This window comes from Platalea leucorodia, assembly GCF_965183815.1.
Source record: "Platalea leucorodia genome assembly, contig: HAP1_HAP1_SCAFFOLD_193, whole genome shotgun sequence".
NCBI lineage: Eukaryota > Metazoa > Chordata > Aves > Pelecaniformes > Threskiornithidae > Platalea > Platalea leucorodia.
Window position 1 is genome coordinate 51,761 of NW_028121363.1, and position 27,406 is coordinate 79,166.

The 27,406-nt window shown below is 51.5% G+C and overlaps 1 protein-coding gene and 1 pseudogene across 2 annotated transcripts; one reads left to right on the forward strand and one right to left on the reverse strand.

The window, feature by feature from the left end:
- The first annotated feature begins 7,362 nt into the window (after positions 1-7,362).
- LOC309603760 (olfactory receptor 14A16-like) lies at positions 7,363-8,328 on the forward strand (annotated as a pseudogene). Its single transcript has one exon. The product of its transcript is annotated as an olfactory receptor 14A16-like (transcript).
- An 8,040-nt stretch (positions 8,329-16,368) lies between these two features.
- On the reverse strand, positions 16,369-17,361 carry LOC309603761 (olfactory receptor 14A16-like; the record flags this gene model as incomplete). The annotated part of the gene is made up of 1 exon (XM_082338675.1): positions 16,369-17,361. The coding sequence occupies one exon, from the start codon at positions 17,359-17,361 to the stop codon at positions 16,369-16,371; it is 993 nt and encodes a 330-aa protein (XP_082194801.1).
- Between the last annotated feature and the right edge of the window lie 10,045 nt (positions 17,362-27,406).

The following is a 27,406-nucleotide window of genomic DNA, read 5'->3' on the forward strand; positions in this document are numbered from 1 at the left end:
CCCCACTCCTTCTTCCCAGGCTCAAATTACTCCATTGCTCCCAATTCTTCTACCCACTCCAACCCCAAGAGGAGCTGGGGGGATGGTGAATGGGGGTTACGGTCAGCACAGAACATCTCTGCCACTCCTTCCTCCTCACACTTCTCCCCTGCTCCAGCATGGGCCCTCTCCACAGGATCCCACTGTGTTTGCCATCAAGGCTATGTGCTGTTCATTTCTTTCCATCTTACTGTTCTCCTTCACACTCACAGAATGACAGAGATGTTGAGATTGGAAGGGACCTCTGGAGTTCATGAAGTGCAACTCCCCAGCTGAGACACGGTCAGCTAGAGCAGGTTGCTCAGGACCTTGTCTAGGTGGGTTTGGAATACCTCCATGGATGGAGGCTCCTCAGCCTCTCTGGGCAACCTGTTCCAGTGTTTGACCACCCTCACAGTGAAAAAGTGTTTTCTTGGGTTCAGAGGGAATGTCATGGGTTTTTATCTGTGTCCACCACCTCTTGTCTTGCCAGTGGCCCGAGAAGAGTTTGGCTCCCTTGTCTTCATTCCTTCCCATCAGATATTTATGCACATTCATAATAACCCCCAAGCAATTTTTTTCTCCTGGAAAATTAGTGAAAAAAATAAGTTTTTTCTCATTTTTCTCCAGACCGCTCCATACAGGATAGACATGGACCTGTTGGAGCTGGTCTAGGGAGGGCCACGAAAATGATCAGAGGGATGGAACACCTCTGCTGTGAGGGAAGGCTGAGAGAGTTGGGGTTGTTCAGCCTGGGGAAGAGAAGCCTCAGGGAAGGCCTTATTGCTGCCTTTCAGTAATTAAAGGGGGCTTAGAAGAAAAGTGCGGACAGACTTTTTAGTAGGGCCTGTAGTGATAGGACAAGGGGTAATGGTTTCAAACCAAAAGAGGGGAGATTGAGACTAGATATAAGGAAGAACTTTTTTTGCAATGAGGGCAGTAAAACACTGGCACAGGTTGCCCAGAGAGGTGGGAGATGCCCCATCCCTGGAACCATTCAAGGTCAGGTTGGACAGGGCTCTGAGCAACCTGATCTAATTGAAGATGGCCCTGCTCGCTGCAGGGAGGGTTGGATTAGATAACCTTTAACGATCCCTTCCAACCCAAACCATTCTATGATTCTTTCTATGATTCTATGGTAAGTAAGTACCGTGCTGGGATATCTTAGGTGACTGAGGAGCATTAGCTTTGAAAGCAGCTGGATGTGTTGCTTGGGGATTCACAGCTTTGGCAAATCCCCAGAAAACCACCGCTTTGTGTTAGAAGCAAAAGGCAGGGAGGACAAAAAGACATTTGTAAAGCCTAGGTACACAGTGAGGTGGGGAATCTGGGGGGTGGCCAAAGTCTGCAGGAAAACTGCTGCAGGCATGGGACAGCACGGGAGAGCCCCTGGTGGGGATGACTGAGGGCCTTGGTGGGGCTGGGACTTGCCCAACACAACCAAGGTCTCTCTCCTCTCAGCTATGAGTATTGTCACTGCCACCAAGAGCCACGAGGGGACACCATTTCCTTACAGCCCCATGGCCTCGATGCTTCCTCATCCCCCCCTAGAGTCCAGGCAGTCCTAGGGTTGTCCTGCACTCGTCATCGCACACCCCCACATCACACTGCTCCATCAAGAGCCCTGAGCAACGCATGAGGAAAAGGATCTCCCTTCCCAGGTGCCAGGGATCAGAGCTTGCTCATCCTTCTGGATGAAACCCATCAAGGGCTGACGTGGCAGCAGAGCCACCTGCACATTGCCTTTGTCACCTGGAACCAGTGCTGACCTCTTGCCAGTTTAAGGCAGCCCCCAGGGAGGGGTACCTCCACCCGTGCTTCCCTTCATGGCTTCACCTGTGATGGCCCTCAGGGGGCCCAGTGACACCCTCAGAGTCCTGGAGATTTGAATCACATTTTAAAGGCTTCTTCCGCGGCTTGTTCAATCTCCTTTCGGTAGCTGCAGTTCGGGAACTTGGCACCAGAGGGCTCATGGAAATGCAGATACCCTAACATGCCATGGCCCTCTGCAGTTTTCTTTAATGCCTCCCTTCTTGGGTGGTTCATTAGGGAGAGTTCAGGAGTATAGTCTAAATGAGAAGATGTCAAGGACAAATAACATTTTTAAAAGATTTATGCATTTCATTATTTTTCTGCTTACAGAATAAATGATATAGACAGTCTCCAAGTCATATTGATCCCGAGGGTCTCACGATGAAGTATGAACATGCGGGAAAAGCAAGACCCTTTCTGTCAGACACTCTAGAGACACTCTTCATCCCACCCCACCCCAACCTGCCATTTCTCTCGCCGGTCACCTGAAACTCACACCACTCATGTTCAAATGGAAGCTTTTCCCACTCAGGCTGGAGCTGAATGTCTCAGCCTCCATTTCCTTCTGCTTTCCTTGGAGAAGTGGCTGCACAGACACACAGCATTTCTCCATTTCTCTTAGTTAACAAGAACTAAAACCACAAAAGAAATTGAAAAGAATAGTTCAGTAAAAAAATAAATTACATTCCTCAGCTGTCCATGAAGTCCAAGCTGTCTCCACTAAATCCCACTTGTACTTTTGAGGGGAAAATCTTCAGTGAGATTAGTAGGAAAAGGACAGAGAGAAAGGCAATGAAGGAGCTGGCTACAGAGACAGTCAGGAGACAGGAGCAGCAAACTTTCAACTGCCTGAAGCTCCAAGCAGCACCTGGGTACTTGGGAGGGGTCTGAGGGAATGGAGAGTAATGGGAGGAGGAAAACCAGATGGACACTCAAAAAGGCATCTGTGCAGACAGTCTGCTGGAGAAGATGACTTGAGAAATGGTCAGTTGAATCAGGACATGTGGGAATACCTAGAAGATTAGTGAGATTCAGTACACTCCATACTGGAGAGAGCAGTGGCCAAGCAAGTGCCGGGAAGATCAAGGTTTCTTCTCCCGAGAGCAGTACACATCCTGGAGAGTTTCATGATGGCAGCACAGGAAAACATTCTCTCTCTCTGAAAAGTATTCAAACATTTCAGCTGATGAAAACGTTCCCACACTACATAAATGTTGAGAAAATGTCCTCATCTTTGCAGGCCAAGCTCAATTCCTGACTCTTCATGGTTTGCAAGGACCTGATCCAGGTGAGCATCATCTCTGTTGGACCAGCTGGTGGCTTTGCAAAGAAATTGCTCCAACACCCTCCAGAAACCTATTGGGCTGTTTTCACAGTGCTGTGTTCCCCTTCCAATGAATGTCAGGGTCATTAAAGTCCCCTCAAAGAGCCCCATGTCACTGATCTAGAGACTTCCATAGGTTGCTTAAGTAAGAGCCTCTCCACCTCCTCCCCTTGATCACCAGTTCTTTATCTCCCATCACCATGTCGCCCTAACTGGCCTCTCCTCCGATCCTCACCCACAAGGACTCACCCAACCTGTTGACTTTCCCAGCAAGGAGATCCATACATCCAAGCAACTCCTTCGCACAGAAAGTATTCCTCTTCTGATGCTCCCAGACTTTGCCTCATGAAGAACCTTTATCCATCCATTGCAGCACGCCAGCTGCGGGAGGTGTCCCACTGTGCCTCAGAAGTCACAGCTTGTGACAGACCTCGGGGCTCCAGCTCCTCCTGGCTGTTCCCAGTCAGAGGAGAGTGTTGCACATCTGGGCTGCAGCCCCTGAGCTGTGGCTCCAGGCCAAGCTCAGCCTTGTCATGCTGAACAGGGACACCAAGCACCCAAGAGCCCATGTGCGCAAAAGCTTTGCTGCATGGCAGAGACATGCTGGAGCGGATGGCAGACGGCATTGTAAGAAAGACTTGAGGTGCCCCAAAAGAGAGCAATGCCTGCTGTCCCCAAGGTCAGAGAGCAACAGGGCTGGGCTGGGCAGCCCTGGCAGGAGAGGCCATTGCTCTCCGTGGTGTCTCTGCAGCCCTGGAGGGCCTTTGGTGGAGAGAGGCACTGATCTCCTGGAAGGACAAGGTGCTGCTGAAAGCGTCCTTGGGTGTGGACATCCTGTGATCTAGGCACACTCTAAATTCACTGGGCTCTTTGAAGACTGTATCGTCCAGAGGGTGAGTAAAGGATGGGGCAGAGGAGAACTAGAAGAAGCTGAGAACATAGGCCCACAAGTGGCGAGCCCAGTGCAATGTGTTTCTTATTCATGCGGTGCCTTGCATCTGCTGGATAGCGATGGGACAGGGCTGGCCTCACTGCAGGGCTGGCAATCAGTCACTTGCACACAAGCACCGAAGGAATCTGAGATGGTGCCTGGGGTGTCTGTCACGCACCCGCTCGGAGGGGACATGGCTTTCCTGCAGGTCCTGTGCTGTCCCTGCCAGCCACACGCAGTTTTGGTGGAGAGCCTTGGCGTCTCACAGAGCCCTACAGGCCTGTATTTGGCCATTCAATGAGCAGCTGCCCTGAATTAGGTTAGGCTCCATGGGGATGTGGGAGACAACTCTTGTTACAGGGAATGGACAGCTAGTCAATACAGCTAAAGGAGAGGAGAAAGAGAAAGACTTCCCTCTCCCTCTGGCACAGACCTCCATTTGGTCAGCTGGACACCTCTCTAGGCGGCCCTGAACAGCGTGAGTAGGGACAGGGGGTGATGTCCTAAATGTGGGCATCTGCCGTCATTTCACCTGGCATCCTCACCAGGCTGCAGGATGGTGCCCCCAGATGTTTCCCAATCTCTCAGTACTGCTCCTTTATCATGGACTACACATGACACCTCAGATGTCACCAGGTGTTTGTGTGTGAACTCCTCGTCTCCATCTCCATCAGTGACCATGGGACCACAGAAAAGGAGTGCAGGTGCCTATGTATAGCAGACACCATGAATGAAGCAAGAGGAATCTCACCTCCTGTGGGTTTGTGGCAGGCATGGGAGGGAGCTGAGGTCCCTTCCAGCCCCAGGGCTACAACTCCAGGAGGAGACGCCTCCATTGACTCAGCTGATTGCCTTCTCTCAGCATGGGTAAAGGAGATGCCTCCCTGCCAGTGCCCAGGTGTCCTGTCTCATGATGGGCCAAGGAAGGGGGATTCTCAGACCTAACTGTGACTCTGAGAGGAGAAAGGCCACTGCTGCAAAGAAACGTCTCTGCGGAGGTGAGACAGGCAGCATCGGTGATTCCTTCAGTCTCTTCCCAAGCAGGTTCCTGGAGAGCCCCAGGGACACCTGGAGGGAGCGCCGAGTGGGGTGGGGGGCAGAGCAAGTGATGTCTTGGGCAGGTCCTCTCCTCCTGGGCTAAGACAGGCTCCTGGGATGGAGGGAGCTCATGGGAAGCAGGCAGCAGTGCAGAGAGACAGCTCTGCCAAGGAGCAACTCCTCTGCCAAGCGCAGCAGGGCTCTGGGAAAAGGAGTAGGGCAGAGAGAGATTAAAGGCAGCCTGGAGTGGGAGGAGAGAGGAGAGCTGCAAGGGAAGAAATCTTTCCAGCCCTTGTCACGGTAAGTCTCTTGGGGCAGGGCAATGCAGCTGCCGTTCCTGGAAGGGTCTCCTAAAGCGTTCATAGCCTCCAGCCTACAGGATCTGTCAGGAGGCCTCCCAGCCCAGGGGCTCCTGTTAGACAAGGGGGAAGGGATGAAGGCAGGGTGTGCAGCCAGAGCTGCCCAGGGCATTTCAGAGGGGACTTTTCCAGAGGAAGACCAAGGCAGGGGATCCCTTGAAGGTAAAGAGCTTTCCTGAGGCTATGCTTTCAGTTTCCTGCTATTTCTGGAAAAAGGGGAAAGGCGCTACTGCCTTTGAAGAGGGAGAATGAGAGTCCTGAGGGGCTACACTGAGAGATCAGTAGGTCTGGTGGGAGGCAAGTCAACTGCTTCCATCCCCTCCTCTACCTCCAGAGAGCACCAGCATCACCTTTGTTGTCCTCAGCAGGGTTTGTCTGACCTGCTCCTCACTGCCTGCAAACGGGGAGTACCTCTAGAGAGTGCCTGGAACGGGGAGGTTTCTTCAGGTGAGAGCTGAGCAGACAGGAGTTGGTGATGGGGTCTGTGATCCCTGACAGGGAAAACTTGGAGGGAGAAAACAGTTCCCACCAGGGATAGCTCCAGGCTGCAAACACATGGGCAGAGTGTTGTAGGAAACTCCAACCAGCTGTGTGGTCCAGGGCAGGAGTTGCCTCCTCTGCAGCCAGAGCTCTGGTACAGCAGAGGGGCATCTCCCCTGACACGGGGCCGCTTCCCTCTGCAGGGCAAAGGGGCTGAGAGCGACTGCCCTGGGCTTTTGCTAACCGGGAGGTGCTGTGCTCTGCTGGGTGAGGAGAAGGCTTTCCTGAGTGCCCGGCTGCCTCTCCTCTCCTTGCTTCCCTTAGGAGGAGAGTCACAGAGTTGTTCTTTTTTTCTCGATGTGCTTGTGCTGCTCTTCTTCCTGCTCTTGGGGTCTCTGGCAGTAACAGTGGTGGTGTGGGGCAAGGGGTGGGGGTGCTGAGTGCCTGCTCTGGCCCTGACCTGGAGGGCGCTGCCCTGGAGGTGTTTCCATGGGACCAAGGTGCCCAAGCCCTCTCTTCATTTTCCAGGCTTGAGACACTGCTTCCCTTAGCAGACAGCACTTTCAGACACCTGATCAGGCTGGGCAGGGAGTCCTGCGGGGCTGTGAGCATCACTCCAGAAGGGCACAGCTCTCCTGTAGGACCTTGGTGATGTCTGAGAGCACCTGATCTGCCCATGCCAATCAGCATCCTTGTCCTGTGCTCTCCGTCATACTCTGCAGAGCTGTGCTGGAAAGGAGAGGTGTTTTGAAATCTGCACCTTGAACAGGACCCCTCTGCTCCCAGGACATTCCAGTGGCTTTTCTGGAGCAACCTCTGTGTGCAGCCCTCCTGCAGCTGGGAGCGGTGCAAGCACAGAGCAGCTGGGCACCAGGCTGATGGACAGAGCAGCCCTCCTGGATGGGAGCACTGACGCAGGTTTACACTGAGAGCAACGGGGCAACAGGGTTATTTTACCAAGAGTTTTTCCCAAGTGGGATGGGGGTGTCTGATTTCTAAACCTCAGTGTAATGAGACACATTTGCTGCACCTCAGCTCCCACCTTCCTCTGTGGAAGAAAGCATCCTTCGGAGCTTTCACCCTCCGCTCTAGTGCAGCACAGGGAACTCCTCCCCAGGAAGCCTCCCTCCAAACACACTGGGCTGTTGCTGCCTCCATGGGTCATTGCTGTAAAGCAGGGCTGACCCTCCAGGAGCCCCTGGGGAGAGGGCACGGCTCTGCACAGCACACTCAGCCAGCACAAAACAGAGCTGAAGCCTCGGAGCTGCATAACAGTCCCCCAGGAAAGAAAAGCTCCCTTAGGTATTTCACAACGAAGGAATCAAATTTTGCTCAGAGAAGCTTCTCTGAATTATTCTGGTTTTATCTCCTTTGGCAGTTTCCATGCCCAGAAGCAGCAGATGTCCAATGGCAGCTCCATGAACGAGTTCCTTCTCCTGGCATTCACAGACAGGCGGGAGCTGCAGCTCTTTCACTTCTGGCTCTTCCTGGCCATCTACCTGGCTGCCCTCCTGGGCAATGGCCTCATCATCACTGCCATCGCCTGCGACCACCGCCTCCACAACCCCATGTACTTCTTCCTCCTCAACCTCTCTGTTCTTCACCTGGGCTGCATCTCCATCACTGTCCCCAAATCCATGGCCAATTCCCTCTGGGACACCAGGGACATCTCCTACAAAGGATGTGCTGCCTAGGTCTTCTTTGTATTCTTCCTGTTTGGTGCAGAGTATTCTCTTCTCACCATCATGGCCTATGACCGCTATGTGGCCATCTGCAAACCCCTGCAGTACGGGACCCTCCTGGGCAGCAGAGATTGTGTCCACATGGCAGCAGCTGCCTGGGGCGGTTGCTTCTTCTATGCTGTGCTGCACACTGCCAATACATTTTCCCTCCCCCTCTGCCAAGGCAATGCTGTGGACCAGTTCTTCTGTGAAATCCCCCACATCCTCAAGCTCTCCTGCTCCGATGACTACCTCAGGGAGGTTGCGCTTATTGTGGTTAGTGTTTTAGTAGTATTCAGCTGTTTTGTTTTCATTGTGCTGTCTTATGTGCAGATCTTCAGGGCCGTGCTGAGGATCCCCTCACAGCAGGGACGCCACAAAGCCTTTTCCATGTGCGTCCCTCACCTGGCCGTGGTCTCCCTGTTAGTCAGCACTGCCATGTTTACCTACCTGAAGCCCTTCTCCATCTCCTCCCCATCCCTGGATCTGGTGGTTTCAGTTCTGTATTCGGTGGTGCCTCCTGCAGTGAACACCCTCATCTACAGCTTGAGGAACCAGGAGCTCAAAGATGCAGTGTGGAAAATGATGACTGGATGTTTTTCTGAAGCAATAAACTGCCCATTTTCTTATGCATATCACTTATAATGTATCTCATTACAGGCTCAACCTGTCTTTTGGAGGTTTGGTGGTTGTGGCGGTTGTCTTTTTGCTCAGCTTTGCTTGTGATAATGTTGTGCACAAAGATTTGTCATTATTCATACCATTTCTAATTCACTATCTACCTTTCCAGCGTTACCCAGAGCCTTGAAATGAGAGCCATGTTCTCTGTGCATTTAAAAAAATAAAGGACCCTACAGTGACTTTTTTGTCTGAGACTTTTGTTTTTCTGAGACTTTCTCTGGAGCTGCACGGCAGTGCCTGTGTGGTGACATGGAGGGGGAAAGAGTCTCAGCACAGCAGCACGGCCAGGCAGCACCAGCGCTTGGTCTTTCCCGAGCTGCATTCTTTTAAATTCTGCACTCTCTTCCTGAGCCCCTCTCTTGGTGTAAGGAAGGATTGCTCTGGCAGCTTGGTCAGAGTCCTTTTGTGTGGCAGTCCTGTGACTGCAGGCAGGGACAGGCAATGGGCACTTCTGTGACAGAGCTGACCTCCAGAACAGAGTTTCCATCATATAAGGGGATCTCCTGATGGCAGTGCCTGAAATCTTAGGTCTTCTACTTTTTCGCTCAAGAACAAGCCCAAGAAAGGGCCCTCAAGAGGAAAACACAGCCAAACCGTTTGAGTATTCGCTGTGGGAGCACGTGGCAGTGTCCTTGCACAGCCAGGCCTCCTGGGGGAGATAGGAAGGACCAGCAGAGCAGGCTCTGGGCTGAGGCCATGGTCGCTGGACACCCCAGGGAAGCTGCCCCAAGGCAACTCTCACAGAGCAGCCCATAACAATCACCCTTTCCAGCACTGGACTGTCACCCCACCTCGTACAGGTTGTTTATCCCTCCATAGTGGCACACCAAATGACTAGGTCAGAAGTCCATGTTTGTGTTGTACAGAGGTAAGATCATGGAGGAGATATTCCTGGAAGACATGTCAAAGAGTATTGAAGAGAGGGAGGTGATTAGAGAAAGCCAACATGGCTTCACAAAGGCCAACTTGTGCCTGACTACTCTAGTGGCCTTACATGGAGTAACTGCATTAATGGACAACGGAAGAGCTAGAGATGTCACCTGTCTAGCCTTCTGTAAGTCCTCTGATATGGTCCCCCACAACGTTCTTGCTGCTGCTAAGTTGGAGAGATACAGATGTGACAAATGAACTCTTAGATGGATGAGGAACTGGCTGGATGGGTGCATCCAAAGAGCTACAGTCAATGGCTCCATGTCTGAGTACTAGTACTAGTGCTAGTACTCACCGAGTGGCGTCCCTCAAGGGTGCATACTGGGACCAGAACTGTTTAATATCTTCATCAGTGACATAGTGGGATTGAGTGCACCCTCAGAAAGTTTGCAGATGACACCAAGCTGAGTGGGGCGGTTGATTCACTTGAGGGGAGGAACGACATCCCGAGGGACTGTGACAGGCTGAGTTGTAGGTCTGTGCAAACCTCATGAAGTTCAACAAGGCCAAGTGCAAGGTCCTGCACCTGGGTCGGGGCAATCCCCACTGTCAGTAGCGACTGGGAGATGAATGGATTGAGAGCAGCCCTGCAGAGAAATGTTTAGGGATATTGGTGGGTAAAAACTTGGACATGAGCCGGCAATGTGTGCTTGCAGCCCAGAAAGCCAACCATATCCTGGGCTGCCAAAAAAATCATATCCAGCAGGTGGAGGGAGGTGATTCTCCCCTCTAACAAGTAACAAGGGGAGACAATCACTTCAGCTCACTCTTTTGGCAAGGCTCCTCTTTATATGTTCTAGGACACTGTTGGCCACCTTTGCTACCAGGTCTCACTGCTGGGTCATGTTTTGCCTTCTGTCCCCCATCCCCACCAGGGCCTTTTCCGCAGAGCTGCTCCCCAGCCAGGCAGTCCCCAGCCCCTGCAACTGCAGGCTGTTAGGCTGTCCCAGGTGCAAGACCTGGTGTCCTGGTTTAACCCCAGCTGGCAACTAATCACTACGCAGCCACTCACTCACTCCCTGCCTCCAGTGGGATGGGGGAGGAACTGGAAGGGTAAAAGTGAGAAAGAAACTCATGGGTTGAGATTTAAGCAGTTTAATAACTAAAAAGAAATAATAATAATAATAACAACAACAACAACAACAACAACAACAACAACAAAGAAATGTAAGGAAAAGAGGGAAAAAAAAAAGGAAAGTGAGAGGAAAATAAAACCCAAGAAAAACAAGTGATTCAAATGAAAACAGTTGGTCAAATACAACTGACTGATGTGTAGCCAGTCCTCAGTCAGAGCACCCCCCCGCCAACCTCCCCTCCCCGCCCTGTTTTATTGTTGAGCATGACATCATACGGTCTGGAAGATCCCTTTGGTCAGTTGGGGTCAGCTGTCCCAACTGTGTCCCCTCCCAACTTCTTGTGCACCTCCACCCTACTCACTGATGGGGTGGAGTGAGAAGCAGAGAAGGCCTTGATGCTGTGTAACCACTGCTCAGCAGTAACCAAAACATCTGTTTGTTTTCAACACTATTTTCATCACAAATCCAAAACATAGCCGCATACAAGCTACTATGAAGAAGTTAAACTCTATCCCAGCCAAAACCAGTACATCTGGACTTTGTCCTTCATCTGTCTCGTGAAGTTCCTGACAGGACAGTCCTTCTGCCTGCACGTTTGCCCTGAATGGCATCCCTAGGGCACAGCAATGGTCCTCCCAATTTAGTGCCATCCACAGACGTGGTGACAGTTGCCTCCTCCGGGTCATGGATACAGGTGTTAAACTGCACAGGGCTCAGGAGAGGCCCCTGTGCTGCCCCACAATGCCCCGGTATGGCCCACTGGCCTCCAGGTAGGCTATGACCCCTTCTCCACTGCTCTCTCAGCCTCATCTTCCAACTGGGGTTTCACCCATCTGTTTGTTGACCCATCCAGACTGTAATGGCCCAATGTGGGTACCAGGATATAGAGGGAGATGATGCCAAAAGCCTTGCTGAAGTGGAGGTAAAGGACATCCACTGTTCTCCCCTCGTGCATAAAAGCAGTTCCTTCATCAGGAAGGCCATCAGGTTGGTGAGGCAGGATTTACCCTTGGCTAATCCATGCTGACTGCATTTGGACACCTTCTGCTCTTTGAGGTGCCCAGCAATGTCCCCCAAGAGCACTCAGGGGAAGGCTCACTCCTCCCCCCAGTGAGCTTGTACAGCCTGGCGTTCCCGGGGTTGCACTTTTGGCCTTTTTCAACGATGGCTGCAACATTGCTTTGTCCTCACTCCCAAGAGACCTCTACCAATCCCGTGACCTTTCAAAAGGTTTATTCCAAAGAAATATCAATCTTCCAGTGTCACTTCATTACCACTATTCTGCTCGTTATATGGTGTATTGAATTTAAATGAAATTTAAATTGAATTTATTAAAAGAAATTAAAATTATTTATATTAATTTATATTTTATCTGTCATATCTTTTCACCTCTCTTGATAGAAGAACCGTTTCTAATGTCATCTTTTCACAGGCACACTGCCTAGACCAAAGCCCTTTCCCTTAATCTCCTGTTTTCTCCTCCCCTTACTCTTTGTTCATTCAGATTCCTCACACCCATCCAGTTGCTGCTTTGACATCAGGGACTTAAAAGTTTTCCTCTCTTTCAGAGGTCTAATTGTCTCCTTAGCCAACTCTTTAATTATGTTTTTATATCTCTCTTCTTTGGATCTCCCTACCTGAAATAGTTCTCCTAAGATTATCCCCTGTAGAAAGGCAACCTCATTAGAGGCAGCTTGGACTTAGCAGATGCTTGCAGAGTCGGTTTTCTTTATGGAAGTTGACCATGCTTGACTTTTCCTTTGCTTGCAAATAGGAAAAACCCTTCTGTGCCTGTGTGCAGCCAGGTCTCTAAGGAGAGCAGGGGGGAGATGGTGCAAAGGAGCTGTACCATCCAGCTGCAGAGATCAGTGGAGAAGTCTGCTGTAAGGAAAAGTCCCAGGTGGGCAAGGAGAGAAATGGTGGGGTTGGGGAGGTGAGGTGGGAGGTTGTCAGAGCTCAAGGGACAGCTTCTCCTACCAGTCGAGACCTCCTGAGGAGACACCCTGCATCGATATCTATTGGAGAATGCTGCTGTCACCTCTTCTCTAAACTGAAAAATAATAAACTACACCCTTGGAAATAAAACCTCATGTTTATTAGAAGCTCTGACAAAGTCTCCCCAGGGACTCATTAGAGCAGAGAATTGGAGGCCATGATTACAGGGAGGCAAAGGGAATGTGCAGGCAGCTCAGATGCTGAGGAAACTTTTTTTGTTTGTTTGTTTTAAATGAAGCAGCAAGGCCAAACCCTCACCCCCAGGCAATGGGAGGGCAGATCCTGTCCCTCATGTGTGGGTCAGGACTCTTCCTGGGGGCAGTGGGATGTGAAGGTGAGCAATGCCAATTCAGGACAACCCCAAGAAGGGGTGAGGGGCAAACCAAGTCCAGAGCCTCAAAAGAAAGTTCTGCCTAGTCCAGATGTGGCCGCACCAGTGCAGAACCAAGGGGGATGATAGCCCCCTTGTCTGGGTGGCCACAGTCCTCCTACTGCAGCCCTGTATGCAGTTGGCCTTACTCACTCTTTCTGGGTAGTGTTTGCTCTAGGAAATGGCATTTGAAATGATACTTCACAGGGTCTGCGTGCCTTTCTTCGTGGGGACATAACAAACCAGAACCTCCAGGTACAACAGAACACCCAAGTCAGGTGCCTGCTGCTGGCTATCAGGTTCTCAGGCAGAAGTGATGTCATAGTCAACATCTGAGTCATGTGTCTGCTGATGGGCAATCACCCAAAGAGACTGGAGACTACAGTGACCTCACACTCACCTTTGTTCTATGTGCTTCCTCATGGTCTATGAGCTTCTCAGACATGATTGATGTCATAATGCCATCCCAACCCATCAGCCCTCTTGTGGCCTATCAACTGACCAGACAAAAGGAACCTCACCATCATCTTCCAAGCCATGTGCCTGCTACTGGCCTTTCAGCTTCTCTGGTAGACACAACCAAGCCATGTAGCTGCTGCTGTCCCATCAGGTCCTCAGGTGGAAGGGGTGCGACAACCCATACCCAAGGCCTCTTCTTGGAGGCGCCTACCAGGTCCTTAGGGAAAGGGATTTCCACAATCAGCGTGCCAACCAGGCGCCTTCTGCTGGCCCATCAGGGTTGCTGGCAGATGTGAACCAAAAAGCACATAACCCAGCCACCAGTCAAGGGCTGACCTACCAGCTACTTCTGAAAGAAGTGACCTCACAGTCCCTTTTCCCAGACACGTTCCTGCTGCTGGCCTATCACCTCCAAAGACAGAAGTGACCTCACAGCCCCCTTCACAGCCTTGTGCCTCCTGCGGGCCCATGAGATCCTGAGGCACAGCTGACCACACCATAACATTCCCACCCGTCTCCTCCCTGTGGCCCGTGGGCTGACCAGATCCAGGTCACCTCACATTCCTTCTCAAACACCTTGAGACTGTTTCAGGGCCTCATGATCCCTGGCCTGCCTTCAAGAGGCCAAACAGCTTAAGTTCGGGTTAGGAGTGGGTTGAAGGTGAGGGGGTTAGAGCACAGGAATGAGGGCTTTGGGAGTTAGGTGTTCAGGGTAGGGCTTAGGGCTCAGAGCTCGCCTTTCAGTGCTGGGGATTAGGCAGTCTTAGGGGGAGGGTTTGGTGTCCTTCTGAGGGTGCCTGGTTAGTGTTAAGGCTGTGGGCTAGCTTTGTGGCTGAGGGCGTTGTTTAGGGCTGGGGATAGGGCAAGGATTTAGGCTAGCATTTTAATGCTAAGGATAAAGGCTAGGGGCTGGCGTAAGCAATAGGGTAAGAGTAAGGGTAAGGAGTTAAGGGTCTGGGATTTGTCTTAGATGGAAGGTTTGAGGTGAGGGATAGGCTAAGCTCAATTAGGTCAGTAAGAGTGGATTACTGCCGGGGGGGAGTGGCATTTAGGGGTAGGGTTAGGGCTTAAGGTTACTGGTTAGAGATAGTGTAAGGGCTAAGCATGAATGTTTTCACAGTCTGTGTTTTCACAGCAACGTCATCATAACCCCTTTTACTTCTTCTTTAGTGTTTATTGGCCAAGCCTCTCTTCCTTCCCCCAAATCTCCCATCTCTCTTGCCCAGGCTCCTCCTGACCTCCCCAAATGTGTCATCTTGTTGGGGGCAGCTTTCTGATGACTTTCGTGGCCTCCGAGTAGCTCTCTCCCTGCAGCTGATCAGTCAGAAGTGACCTCAGAGCCAGGATGCCACGGGACACATTGTGCTGCTGTGCTTGAGAGGCCTCTTCACAGCCTACCCAGCAGCACTGGAGAAAGGTGATGCCCTGCACCATCCCAGAGGTAGCCTGCTTGCAAACCAGCTCAGGCACCAGAAGGGTTGCTGGATTACCTTTCCCACATGGGTGCCTCAGTTACCCCAGAGCACCCTGGATGCAGTGGCAACCTCTGTGCGGACAACTGAATCAAGCCCAGAATGTAAATTTTAGAAAAATTTGAAACCTATGCAGAAAATCTCTCTGTAATAGCTGAAAAAAGTCTTCCTTTCCAGCATTGCTAGACTTCTAATGACTTTTTATGAAATTTTGCTGATCACTGAGGGATGCTGCTACTATCTGGCTCCTCGGAGGACTTGGTACCAGTGATGGCATTTGGTCCTGAGTCTCCAGCCAACTTCCCACCCCACCGCATCATCCACTTCTTCAGTCCAGATCAGGACACCCAGGTCAAATGCATAAAATCAACTTTCTCACTATGGTAGGTTGAGAAAGCTGGATTTGTTGACTCTGCAAAAAAAGAAGGCTTTGGGGACACCATTGGAACAACCTTCCCACACCTACCAGGAGGTGATCCGGAAGAGTCAGGCTCTTCACTGTTGTGCATGATGGGATGATGAGGGCCAATGAGCAAGGAGGTTTCCCAGAGAGGAGGTGCCATCTCCATCTTTGGTGGGTTTGAAGCCCAACGTGAATAAAGTCCTGTGCAACCTGGTGTGACCCCGTGGGTGACCCTGCTGTCAGCAGGAGGTTGGACTGGAAACCTCCGGAGGTCACTTGCATCCTGAACGATTCTGTGTTTCCAGCCACCACGGCTTTTCTCTTGAGGATTTGAGGGAAAGCACTCAGGTTCCCCATGACCATGGAAGTCAGTCAGGCATAACTATGGTCAGAGCAAGTGCAGCTTTCTTGTCCCACTCCAGCCTGTTGCAGGTGAAGGGCTGCTTGGCAGGTACCCCTGAACAGCCCTGGCCATGTCCTTGCCTTCACCTTGTATTTTCTTTTTCCCTCTTTTGCCCCTCCCAAGTTCTTCCCTTTGATCATGCTCATGTCCTCCCATACAAATAGTCCACCTCTCGCTACCCTTCCCTCATCAGCTATGGTTTGTCTTGCTTTGTGCCCTCATGTGGTGTTTCTGGGATGCTCACTGCAGTAATACCTATTTCGGCCAGCAATTTCATTCAATTAGTATGTTGTCATCAAGGCAGGCTCAGACTGGGCTGGATGAGGAGCAACCTCAAAGAAAAGGGCCTGGGCATTACAAGGGATGCCATAGCAGCCAGTGGTGGTGCTAAACAGTGCAGGCCCTGAGCCCAGCAGGAGGAGGCAAAAATGGCCGTGCAGCAAAACTCACCCATAAACCTGTGGTGAGTGGAGAGTGCTGCAAGTGGCCAAATAGGGAGGCTCACTCCAGTGACTGAAAGCTCCCTCCAGTCCCATTCCCGAACACATCGCCCTGAGCCCTACTGCCCTCAGCCCATGGAGAACAGCACAGCAGCACAGACTCACGGGGGCAATGGTTTATCCTGTTCCTGACCTCAGCTTTGGAAGAAGAGCCCAACCTCCAGACACCAGCACTGAGGAAATCCCCTTTTATTACAGAGATGTGATATGGGAGGCCAGCTGTGCCATCGGGCCAGACACACGTGCTTTGGGTCACTCAGACTGGGTTCATGCCTCTGGAGAAGCGGACTGCATGCAGACATTCCTGGAGAAACACAGTTATCACAAATAAAATGCCCAAAGCACAGGAGGTTCCCCAGATACATTGGAAATCACTTGGAAAGAGACACGGGCAGCTTATTGCTGCTGAAAGACTACGGATTGAATGAGTTTCTTCACTGCGTCTTTGAGCTCCTGGTTCCTCATGCCGTAGATGAGGGGGTTCACTGCTGGAGGTACCACAGAATACAAAACAGCCACCATCAGATCCAAGGATGGGGAGGAGATGGAGGGAGGCTTCAGGTAGGCAAACACTACAGTGCTGATAAACAGGGAGACCACGGCCAGGTGAGGGAGGCACGTGGAAAAGGCTTTGTGTCGTCCCTGCTGTGAGGGGATCCTCAGAACAGCCCTGAAGATCTGCACATAGGACAGCACAATGAAAACAAAGCACATGAAGACCATAAAAACACCAAGAACAAGAAGCCCGATCTCCCTGAGGTAGGAATGTGAGCAGGAGAGCTTGAGGATCTGGGGAATTTCACAGAAGAACTGGTCCACAGCATTGCCATGGCAGATGGGTATGGAAAAGGTATTGGCCGTGTGCAGGAGAGCATTGAGAAATGCACTGCCCCAGGCAGCTGCTGCCATGTGGACACAAGCTCTGCTGCTCAAAAGGGTTCCGTAGTGCAGGGGTTTGCAGATGGCAACATAGCGGTCATAGGCCATGCTGGTGAGAAGGTAACACTCTGCTACTACCAACAAGGCAAACAGAAAGATCTGGGCAGCACATCCTGTGTAGGAGATGGCCCTGGTGTCCCAGAGGGAATTGGCCATGGCTTTGGGGACAGTGGTGGAGATGGAGCCCAAGTCAATAACGGAGAGGTTGAGGAGGAAGAAGTACATGGGGGTGTGGAGGTGGTGGTCACAGGCTACAGTGGTGATGATGAGGCCATTGCCCAGGAGGGCAGCCAGGTAGATGCCCAGGAAGAGCCAGAAGTGCAAGAGCTGCAGCTCCCGTGTGTCTGTGAATTGCAGGAGGAAGAACTGGGTGATGGAGCTGCTGTTGGATAGTTGCTGCCTCTGGGCATGTGGTTCTGTTCGTACAGGAAGAGTCAATGAAGGGGACATTTCTCTGAGCAAAATCAAAGCTTTCTTTTAGACCCTCACTCAGACACACTCTGCCCCATCCCACACCCACCCCATTCCTTTTCCACGAGACCTTCCTTCAGCTCTGTGGCTGCAACTCTGGCTGAGTGTGCTGTGAGGAGCAGGGCCTCAGCCCACTGGCTGCTGAGGACTCAGCCCTGCTCTGCAGCAGTGAGATCGTGGGAACGGTGGGGCAGGGGCCAGTCCTGGTGTTCAACTTTGTCAGATGAAACTGCTCCTAATGCACAAGGGCCTGTCAGCATCTGCACTCCCATGCTAAGGAACAGGGATGGCAGGAGGCACTTTGGGAGATTTTAATGCTCCACCTCCATCTCACCTGGGCAGTTTTCTTAGATTTCAGAAAATGTCAGCATTTCTGCTGCACTCAGGGAGAGCAGAGCAAGTCCTGGGAAGCAAAAGGACAAGGACAGCCAAGTGTCCTAACGATACCATCTGATTAAGGGAAAAACAGCTTATTCTCCAGCCCCATAGACCGTATTGCCCACAGCCCCACAGTTGAGATGAAAGCTGGGACACTTGTTCCCATGGACACACCTGCATGAAAGGACCCACAAGATCAGTGTGTGACTCTGCAGCTGAAACTCCCATCCCCAGAGAGCCTGGCAGCAAGAACAAGATAACAATAGCAATAACACAGACCAGTGGAGGAACAAGGGAAAACACAGTGAGGGTGTGGCTGAGAGAGGCCAGGGCAGAGGCATTGGGGCACTCAGACAGCGTTCCCCTTCCCCAGCTGTGCACGCCACCTCCCAGACACCACCATTGCCGGGCAGCTGCTCTCAGCCCCTGTGCTCTGCAGAGGGAACTGGGCCCGTGGCTGCAGAGCTGCACCGCGGCTCTGCTGGAGCTCTGGCTGCAGAGGAGGTGGTTCACGCCTTGGAGCCCCCAGCCCTGAGGGCAGAGGCTTTGGTGGGTGGGAGAGGAGGCAAGGGGGCTTGCTCAGAGGAAGGCGTCTGCATTGGGGGGGATCATATGGAGGTTTCTGAATTCTCCCTCCCACAGCATTTCTGGTTTTAGTTTTGTCTCATTCCCAGATCATCTCCCTGCTGCCTGGAGATCCTCACCCTGGGAGGTGTTTCCCTGTCCCATGGCTTTTCCCTGTCAGTGCTCACAGACCCCATCCCAACCTCTGTGCACTCACCCTGGCCCCACAGAAACCTGCCTGTTTGCAGGGCACTGGCTGGGCACATGTTCCTGTTTGCAGGTGGAAAAGGGCAGGTCAGAAGAACCCTGAGGGGTCCAGCAGAGGTGATGCTGGTGCTGTCCATAGGCAGAGCAGTGGCTGAGGGCACCTTAGGAGGCTCTTATCAAGCTTACTGATAACTTGGTCAGCAGTCTCAGCGGCTTCTTCAAAGTTGACTGCTCCTTTTCCATTTATTCTTTTCCACTACACCACCACCCAAAATAGGAAACTGAAAACAGAAATTCAGGAAATCTTCATTTTCTTTATGGCAATCCCTGCCAGGACCTCCTCCTTGAAACATCCCTTAGGAAATATTCTGGGGCTGAACTGGAGCTGTGAGCAGCCCTGACCCACGCAGCCCTCTCTCAACAGCAGCAGGACCCTGCCCTCCCAGGGGTCCCTTCTTCCACCCACAGATTCTCCCCACAGCGCCGTTGGGAGCTCCCCGGGCAGGCTGAGCACTGACCCTGGCATACAGACTGCTGGGGCACAGGGACCCTGCTCTGAAGGACAGCCTTGGGCATCCCTGGCTGTGCACTTGGCTTAACAGCCTTGCAGTCACCCCCGGAGGAAGGCAGCCATCATGCCCTGTTCCCCTGATGGTGCAGCAGGGAAAACCTGCTCTGGAATGTGCCTTCCTCCTCTACACTAGAGAAGCTGTGAGAATCCTCCTTAAAGATCCCACAGACTGTGGGATGTAGCAGCTTTTGGAGATCCCTCCAGTAACTGCAGCTTCACTGCCCTGCTTCTAGGGAGTTACCTTGTCAAGGGATGTGAAGATTTCTCCCACAGTGAGCTCTCAGTGTCCTCGCACTCCAGGCTGCCTTTAACCTCTCTCTTCCTGGCTTCTCTCCCCTCGGTGCCTGCAGGCAGTGCCCTCAGCCCTGCTGCGCTTTGCAGAGGAGCTGCTCCTGGGCAGAGCTGTCTCTCTGCAGTGCTGCCCACTTGCCATGAGCTGCCTCCATCCCAGGAGCCCAGCCCAGCTCAGCAGCAGAGGCCCAGCCCAAGGCACCACTTTCTCTGCCCCTCTGGGCTCCCTCTAGGTGTCTCTGGGGCTCCAGGGGAACCTGCTGAAGGCATCACTGATGTTCCCTCTCTCAGCTGAGGGGAGACAATTACTCCTAGCACTGTCATTTCTCCTATCAGGAAAAGATTTGGCCATGGGAATCACCTTTCCTTGTCCCATCATTAGACAAGACACACAGACAGTGACATCAAAATTTACACTTTCTGATAGAAGGGATTCACAGAGTCAATCGAGGCATCTCAGTCAGGGTCTGTAGTCCTGGTGGTGGAAAGGGACTCAGCTCCCTCCCATGACTGCCACAAACCCAGCGGAGGTGGGATTCCTCTTGCCTCATTTCAGCTGTGCAGAACATAGGCACCTGCATGTGAGCGGCCTGTCCCATGCTCATCATTGGAGAGGGATGTGAGGAGTGAGATGCAAATGTCTGGTGACATTTGAAGTGCCAGGGGTGGTCCAAGACATGGTCAGGGAACTGTAAACTGAAATGGAGCAGCTCATACAGACAGGGCAGGATCTGGGGGCATCCTCTTGGAGGCTGTTGAGAATTTCCTTTGGCCTTCTGAAATGAGAGCTGATGCCCAAAAGAAGGGCAGTTGAACTTATTATGTTCAGGGCAGCTTACAGAGTTATTCGTCTGAACAACTGGAGTGATGTGCCATAGGGAGAGCTCAGTCTCCCTCTTCTCCTTCCGCTGTAGTTACTAGATCTCCACTAACTACATTGCCAGTTGTCTCAGGTTCAGCCCCACCTTGCCTAACAGAATTTAGGGCAGCGACGCAATGTCCTGTTCAAATCCAGGCCCACAGAGCTACAGGAGATGCCAGGGCTTGCAGGAAGAGCAGAGGACCTCCAGGAAAGCAATTCCCATTCAGGGCGTGTGTGTGACAGACAGCCCAGATGGCATCACAGGGAGTGTGATTTGCTGCCTGTGTGCCATTGACTGATGCCATCCGTCAGAGGTATCAGCCATCAGATGCCATCAGAGAGGCAAGGTCTGCTCCTCCTCTACCCAGCAGCTGAAGGCATTGTGTGAACACAAAGCACATCGCACCCATGATGATGACAGAGTCAAAGAACAGACTGCTCATTTGCACAGTGTGCCTGGATACAACTTGTCTTCAAGGACAGCATCCTTCAAGCACAGCAATGATCCTTACAAAAACTCAGTTGAACCTGGAAAGGGAATGCAACGGGAACCAAGATGAGCTGTTGCTACATCAGCAAAGCTTAAAGAAGAAACAGAGAGAATGGGGGACCACTGCTGAATTTAGTAAGAGTAGGTGTAGATAGATCTATGTCCTCCTTGCCTCAGTTTCCACCAGCAAGGTCTCCCAGGCCTTTGAGCTTTGAGGCAGGACTCTGGAAAGGAACAGCCAGTGGTAGGTGGGGATCAAGCCAGGGGTTCCTCTGGCAAACCACACCCTTACCAGTCCATGGGACTGGAGAGGTTGGACCCAAGGGTGCTGGTCAGCAAGGTCAGCTCATGTGGATGACTGAGCACAGCCACCCCCAGCAGTGGGCATTCCCCATCTGCCAGCCTGAGGCATGCACAGTGTGTGTATCATCCCTGACTGGCACAGGAGGGACCTTCCTTCCTGCTGTATTCCCAGGACAATCCTCCTCCTCCTCCTCTTTCACCTGCAGACATCCGCTGCTTTCCATTTCTGGTTTCAGACATGGTTGTAAGGATTTGCTAACACCATCAGCCATCAGCTTGTTTCTCCCTGACATTCCCTTGACCCCCTGTCCCAGACCTACACATGGCCAATCACTGCTGCTCAGGGCCACTCACTCTTCAGAAGAGGCCTTGAGCTTCCTGGATCTTCCTGGTGAATATTACAATCCTCCTAGCTCCCTCCAGAGCTCATGGTGAGCTTTCTTGGCAATAACTGGGCCTTTATGACCATCACTTATGAAACTGTTGTCTTGTTATGACCTTCTGGGCAGAAAGTGTAGTCACAGAAAAGCACCAAATCTATTAAAAGGGATGCCGAGTGAATTTCCAGTAAGCTCCCCCCATGGCTGTGGCTTCCTGGCAAGGAATCTGGCCTGAGAAGGGGATCCAGCCTCTGCCACTCTCTGGAGAGGGAAACCAACAGTGTCCATGCCAGTAGGGGACACGGCGGGTGACTTTTGCAAGACCACCCTTCATCTGAACCGCTTCAAACCTGTGGACTGGGGATCATGCTGTCTATTGCAAATACCGATCCCACTGGAATTGCCCAGAGATGTATGCAAGATTTGCTTTTGCCTTTCTCCAGTCCTGATGACCTTCCAAAATGTATCAGAGTAGTACTGCTATGACATTGGCCTGGTCCCTCAACAGCCTTGGATTCATCCCATCTGGTCCAATGGACTACTAAGGGTTGAGGTTACCGAAGTAACTCCTGACTTGGTCCCCATCCATGGCTGGGTTTCTGGGGTTCTGCCTCTTAGGCACATGGAACTGGGAGACCTTGCTGGTGAAGACAAAGGCCAAGAGTACCTCACACCTATCTACACCTACTCTTAGCAAATTCAGCAGTGGCCACACATGAGCTTCATTTCTTCTTTCAGTGTTCCTGAAGTAGTACCAGCTCATCATTGTGCGCTTGAACTCCCTTGCAAATGTCAGCTCTATGGGGACTCTGGCTTTTCTCAAACCAACCATATTTCTGAATTCCTCCTTTGTTTTCATCCTAGCATCCACCTCTTGGACGCTTCCTTTTTTCTGTGGGGCTTCCCCATGAGTTTCCTGTTTCCCCAAGCTTCTCTCCTGATAGCTCTGCTTGTTTTCCTGGCTATTGGTATGCACAGTCTGGTACTTGAAAGGCACTGTCCTTGAAGACCAGCTGTACTGAGCTCTGCTGCCCTTCTGACCAACCTGGCAGCTGTGCTATAAAGCCCTGTGTCGCAAGCTGTGTCCCAAGACCCTCCAGAAACCTCCAGGACTGTTTGTGTGCTGGTGTGGTCCCACTCCAGTGAATGCCAGGGTAATTAAAGTCCACAAGGGGACTTTCAGGGGTTCTTTGTCTCCCACAACAATGTCACCCTTACCAGCCTCTCCTCTGACCCTCACCCACAAGGGCTCACCCACCTTGTTCATCCCATAGAGGAGCTCCACACACCTAAGCAGCTCCTTCACAACTGAGGGCAACCCCCTCCTGACCTTTCTGGCCTCCTGATCATCCTGTACCCACCCATTACAGCACCCCAGTGGTGTGAGCTGTCCCAACAGGCCTCAGTTGTTAGCCCCTTCAAGTGGAATGAAGAGATTGCACACACAGCTCCAGCTCCTCCTGTCTGTGCCCCAGACGGAGGGCATTGGTGCATGTCTGGGCTGCAGCAGCTCAGCTTTGGCACATTTAGCTTGAGAGCAGACTTGCAACAGGAAGATCTGCTGCCAAGCACCCAAGACCTTGTATGTGCAACGGGTTTGCTTCAGAGCAGAGACATGCAGGAGGGGATGGGAGATGGCAATGTAAAGAAGATAGGAGGTGCCCACAAAGAAGGCAATCCCTGCTCTCCCCACGGCCAGAGAGAAACAGAGCTGGGCTGTGCAGTGTGAGCAGGAGAGGGGTTTGCTATCTGTTGTGTCTGTGCAGCCCTGAGGGCCTGTGGTGGAGCTGAAGCTGATCTCAGGAAGGAAGAGGTGATGTTGAGAGTGTCCTTGGCTGTAGACAACCTGTGATACCGGCTGTCCCGATCCAAAGTCGGGGGAGGTTTCGATACGATCCCAAGGACGAGATTAAGACGCAAACGAGGTCAAATGCCGTACAACCTTTTACTTTTATTTGAGGGGAGAAGAGGACGGAGGGACGAGGGAGGGCAAGGGAGGAGAGGAAAAGAATAGGGGAGAGAGAGAGAGAAAGAGAAGGAGAAGGAGGAGTTTGTCACCACCACTTCGAGTCCAATGATCTTCCGCAGGGTCTTCGGTGGCCTCGGGCTCCGTCGGGGAACGAAGCGGGGGGGGGTAGCCTTGAGGGTGCAGGAACAGAAGGAGTGGTCTCGCGCGCGCCGCTGCCGCCCCCGCCGAGGGGCACGTGTGCTCCTTATATGGGGGCTCCCACGCATGCGCAGATCACAAATGTGTACATGCGGTTCACCACAGCCGTGCTGCCCCCGCCTCTGCTCTTTTCGCGCCTTTTTGTCCCCGCCTCAGCTCTTTTCGCACCTTTAGTCCCTGCGCAGGCGCACGAGGTTGTTCTTTCTCAAAGCTGTGGAGAAGATGGTCTTCTCGAAGCGTGACGCTGGATGGCACTACAGCGGCAATGTCGAGACAAAACCGCATTTGGTACCGGTTCTCTACACCACCCTGTGGCTCGACATTGCAGCTTGGTGGCATAAGACAGAGAGAGAAAGAGAAAACAAAGGAGAAAGAAAGAAAACGCAGAGTTGAAAGGGTTGGGGATAAGGGTGGAGGAAAGTTGTGGGAAGGGAAACGGGAATAACATTGTTTCAGGTGAAGGAATGTCTTAACACAGGTTAACTGAGGTTGGTTGTGGCTGATGGATGGTACAGATTTTTGTTACACCATCAGGTGGGGCGTTAGGAACAAATTGCGTATTTGACACAATGTGTCGAATTAATTGAATAAAACATGGAATTATACAGGGTAGGAACAGTAAGGTGGCAGTTGCGCATAGCATATACAATATTAATTGTTTGACCCACGGTGCCCCTGGTAACCAGGACCACAAATCGCCGTTCCAACCACTCCAGGTTTGAACAGGGACATAGGCTATTTTCCTGGTATCTTGGATCAATTGGAGAACCACTTCTCCCACGTCACCATTTCTAGACAACAGTTAGAGATATTTAATTTTCCACACACCTCTCCCTCCTCGGCCAACAAACAATCTAAAACCATACGGTGTTGAAGGATTGCCGCGCGCACCCGTTGAGACTGTCGAGTTAATAGGTATGGCATCAGCGGTTTTGTTGGTGATAATTTCTAGGGCCGCTTGTAGTCTGATTATTTGGTTTAGATTATAGATTGGTCCTCTTGCCCCTGCAATGGGCTCGTTCGGATTCCAGGTTGCTGGTCCATAGTGTTCAATTATTCGCTCAGGGGGCCATTCGTCATTCCCCCATTTTTGTGTCCCACCTAAATTTACCTTGGTAGATCGCGTCTTACGGGCAATACTTCTATCCCCGAGGTTATCATACACTTCTACGCCTAATTGGGGTCCACCAGTTTCTGGCAGGAGGAAGAATAGGGGCCTTATGATCCCTATATAACAAACTCCTGACCACCCCGCGGGTAAGAATTTGTATGCCGTATTCCCACAGATTCAATAATGCTGTTTTTTGGCTTTATTTCCCTGAGCAAATGGCCCATCTTTCCCTGGTGGAAACTGAAAATAAGTTGTGTCTTTGTCACCCAGAGGGCTGAAAAAGGTGGTTGCCCCATCCCTTATTCGGCCAGTGCAATACCAAGCCCCATAAGTGCTGAACATTCAATATTTACTTTTTGCAAAGAAAACTAGACAATTACATTTTCTAAGCAAGTACAACATTTCATGTTACTTGGCTATTAAGTTTTCCCATATACAGGACTATTTAATGATGAAAATAGAGGAAGATCAAAAAAAATGTAAGAATTATATATATAGTAAATCATAGGTTGAAATCCTTGAGATGTCCAACATAAATAGGTATCATTGGAAAGTTATTGAGTATTTTTTCTTAAATAAGCACACACACATATACGTGCTTAAACATGCACCAGACAATTAGATGTCTTTGTACTATTGCATAAAGACTGTAGTGCACTGAAACATCTAATACTTAGCCTGTTTGACATAGATATTAAATCTCGAATTATTCATAGAGCTGCAATGAAGTACAAACATGTATACACACATATGGACCACCAGTTACAAAAACTGATATACACAGTGGAATATTCTAATGGGTTGGTGTCCCTGAGTTAAAATGATCCAAAGTAGCAGGTGCATCGTGGTCATATCACCGCCCTTAAAAAACAAATAGGAACAAACTCGCTCCTTGGGTTAGAAGGAGGGAATAATCCATTTGGTGTGGATTTTGTGGGTTCTCCCACTGGTACCTTTCGCTTTCCATGTATATTTGTTTAGGGGGGGTATCTAATATGAGAGGCACAGCTCCCACGGTGGGAAGCTCGACCAAAACCGGCTGGCTGGGAGAGTAAGATGATGCGCCAGGGCAATTGGGGTTTCGAGAGACATGCACCATGGTTGGCCCCTGTGGACAAAATGCCGCAATTTTCGGGCACCCATTTGTGCCCCAGTGATTATTGACATTGGCCACTGCCTCCCCCACCCGCTCGGCCCATCCCGGTTGGTGGGGTTTAGTAGATCTCCCTTATTATTACAGGTGAGTTGTCTGATAAACATCCGCCCTCCGCCTCCCTCCTCACCCCGAGGGGGCGGAGGTTTTAGTTTTCCACCACTCTTTTCATCCTTCTTAAACACTTCCTCCCTGTCCAATGCTGGCGCAGAAGGTGGGTTCGGTTTGGGAGGGGGTCCTTGCCGGGACCACCTCCGCACCAAGAGCTTCAACTTTTTGGAGAGGAGCCCATCCATCAAGTCTCGGGGTACCCCCTTTTGCAGTCCCTTCTGCCACAATCCTTGTCGGAATGGGGGTTTCTCCCTTTGTGTTAGGGCGGGGCTTCCCCCCGAAAAAGCCAGTGATTTATTTGCTGGCCTCGCTGCCCACACAGCCCTAGTTTCTACCTTTTGGTAAGTCCTGCCTACTGGCCCATATTTCCTCCCGTAGTTTATTAGTTCCTCAGCTATCTCCCCTCAGGTCCACACCCTCCTCCTCCACTGCCGCTGTTCCGGTGTTACTGTTCCCTCCAGGGCAGCTGCAATTCGCTCTTCGCGAGGCACATTTTGGATTCTCCCCTGTAATTGGATCCTGATAGGTTTTAACGAATCGGGGAGTCCTCTTATTAGCGGTGTCAGCCGCTCGGGGTCTACCGGTAAACAACATCGGAGAGCTTAAATTTGGTTTAAGTTCCCGGTCATACATCATTTGCAGGCATGCCGCCTTCTGTACATTTTCTAATAGTTGATCGATGGAACCAGTTATAGCTAGGGGATCCCCCCTTTCTAATGGGTTCAGCCCCCCCGCCCAATATGCTGCCCTCTGGGTCAGAGACCATGGGGCCCGGCGATCGCCCGTGGTGAGGAAGACGCTGGGGCCCCAATACCCCTCTGCTTCTTTTTCCGATAGCATGATCCCGTCCCTCCCCGACAGGGATATCCTCCACACATATTCGGTTTCGGACTCCCTCGCCGTCCTGGCAAAATCCTTTCGGAGTTTAGCCAGTTCAGTGGCGGTAAAAGGGATTTCTTTGGTTACAACTTGGGGACGGCTGTCGCTATCGTCCTCATATATATATTCCGTTTTTACCAGCGGGCACATATGGGGGGAGTTATCCACAGTCTCCCTTAATTGCTTTAAGTCTTTCTGGAGGTAGATTTGGCGTACCCCTTTCTCCTCCAACATTACCTCCGCCTCAGCGAGGGTGTCTGCCTCCCTCAGGAGCTGAACCCTCAGCTCCTCCTTCAAAATCCTATTTTGGCGCTTCTCCTCCTCTAGCGCCCGTTTGGTCTCTAGTAGTTGCTCTCGCAGCGGCACTATCGCCGCTTGCAACGCAGCGGCCACAGCCTCCGATTGGCAGGGCGCTCGTTTCTTGTCCTCCACCGCCCCTGCCAGACACGCTCCTAACACAGCACAAACAATAGCCTTCCCTTTTCCCTTCTTCACCCTAGCTCCTTTATGCAAAACCGCTATTCGGTCCATAGCACTTTGCAGTTGGAACCAGTGGT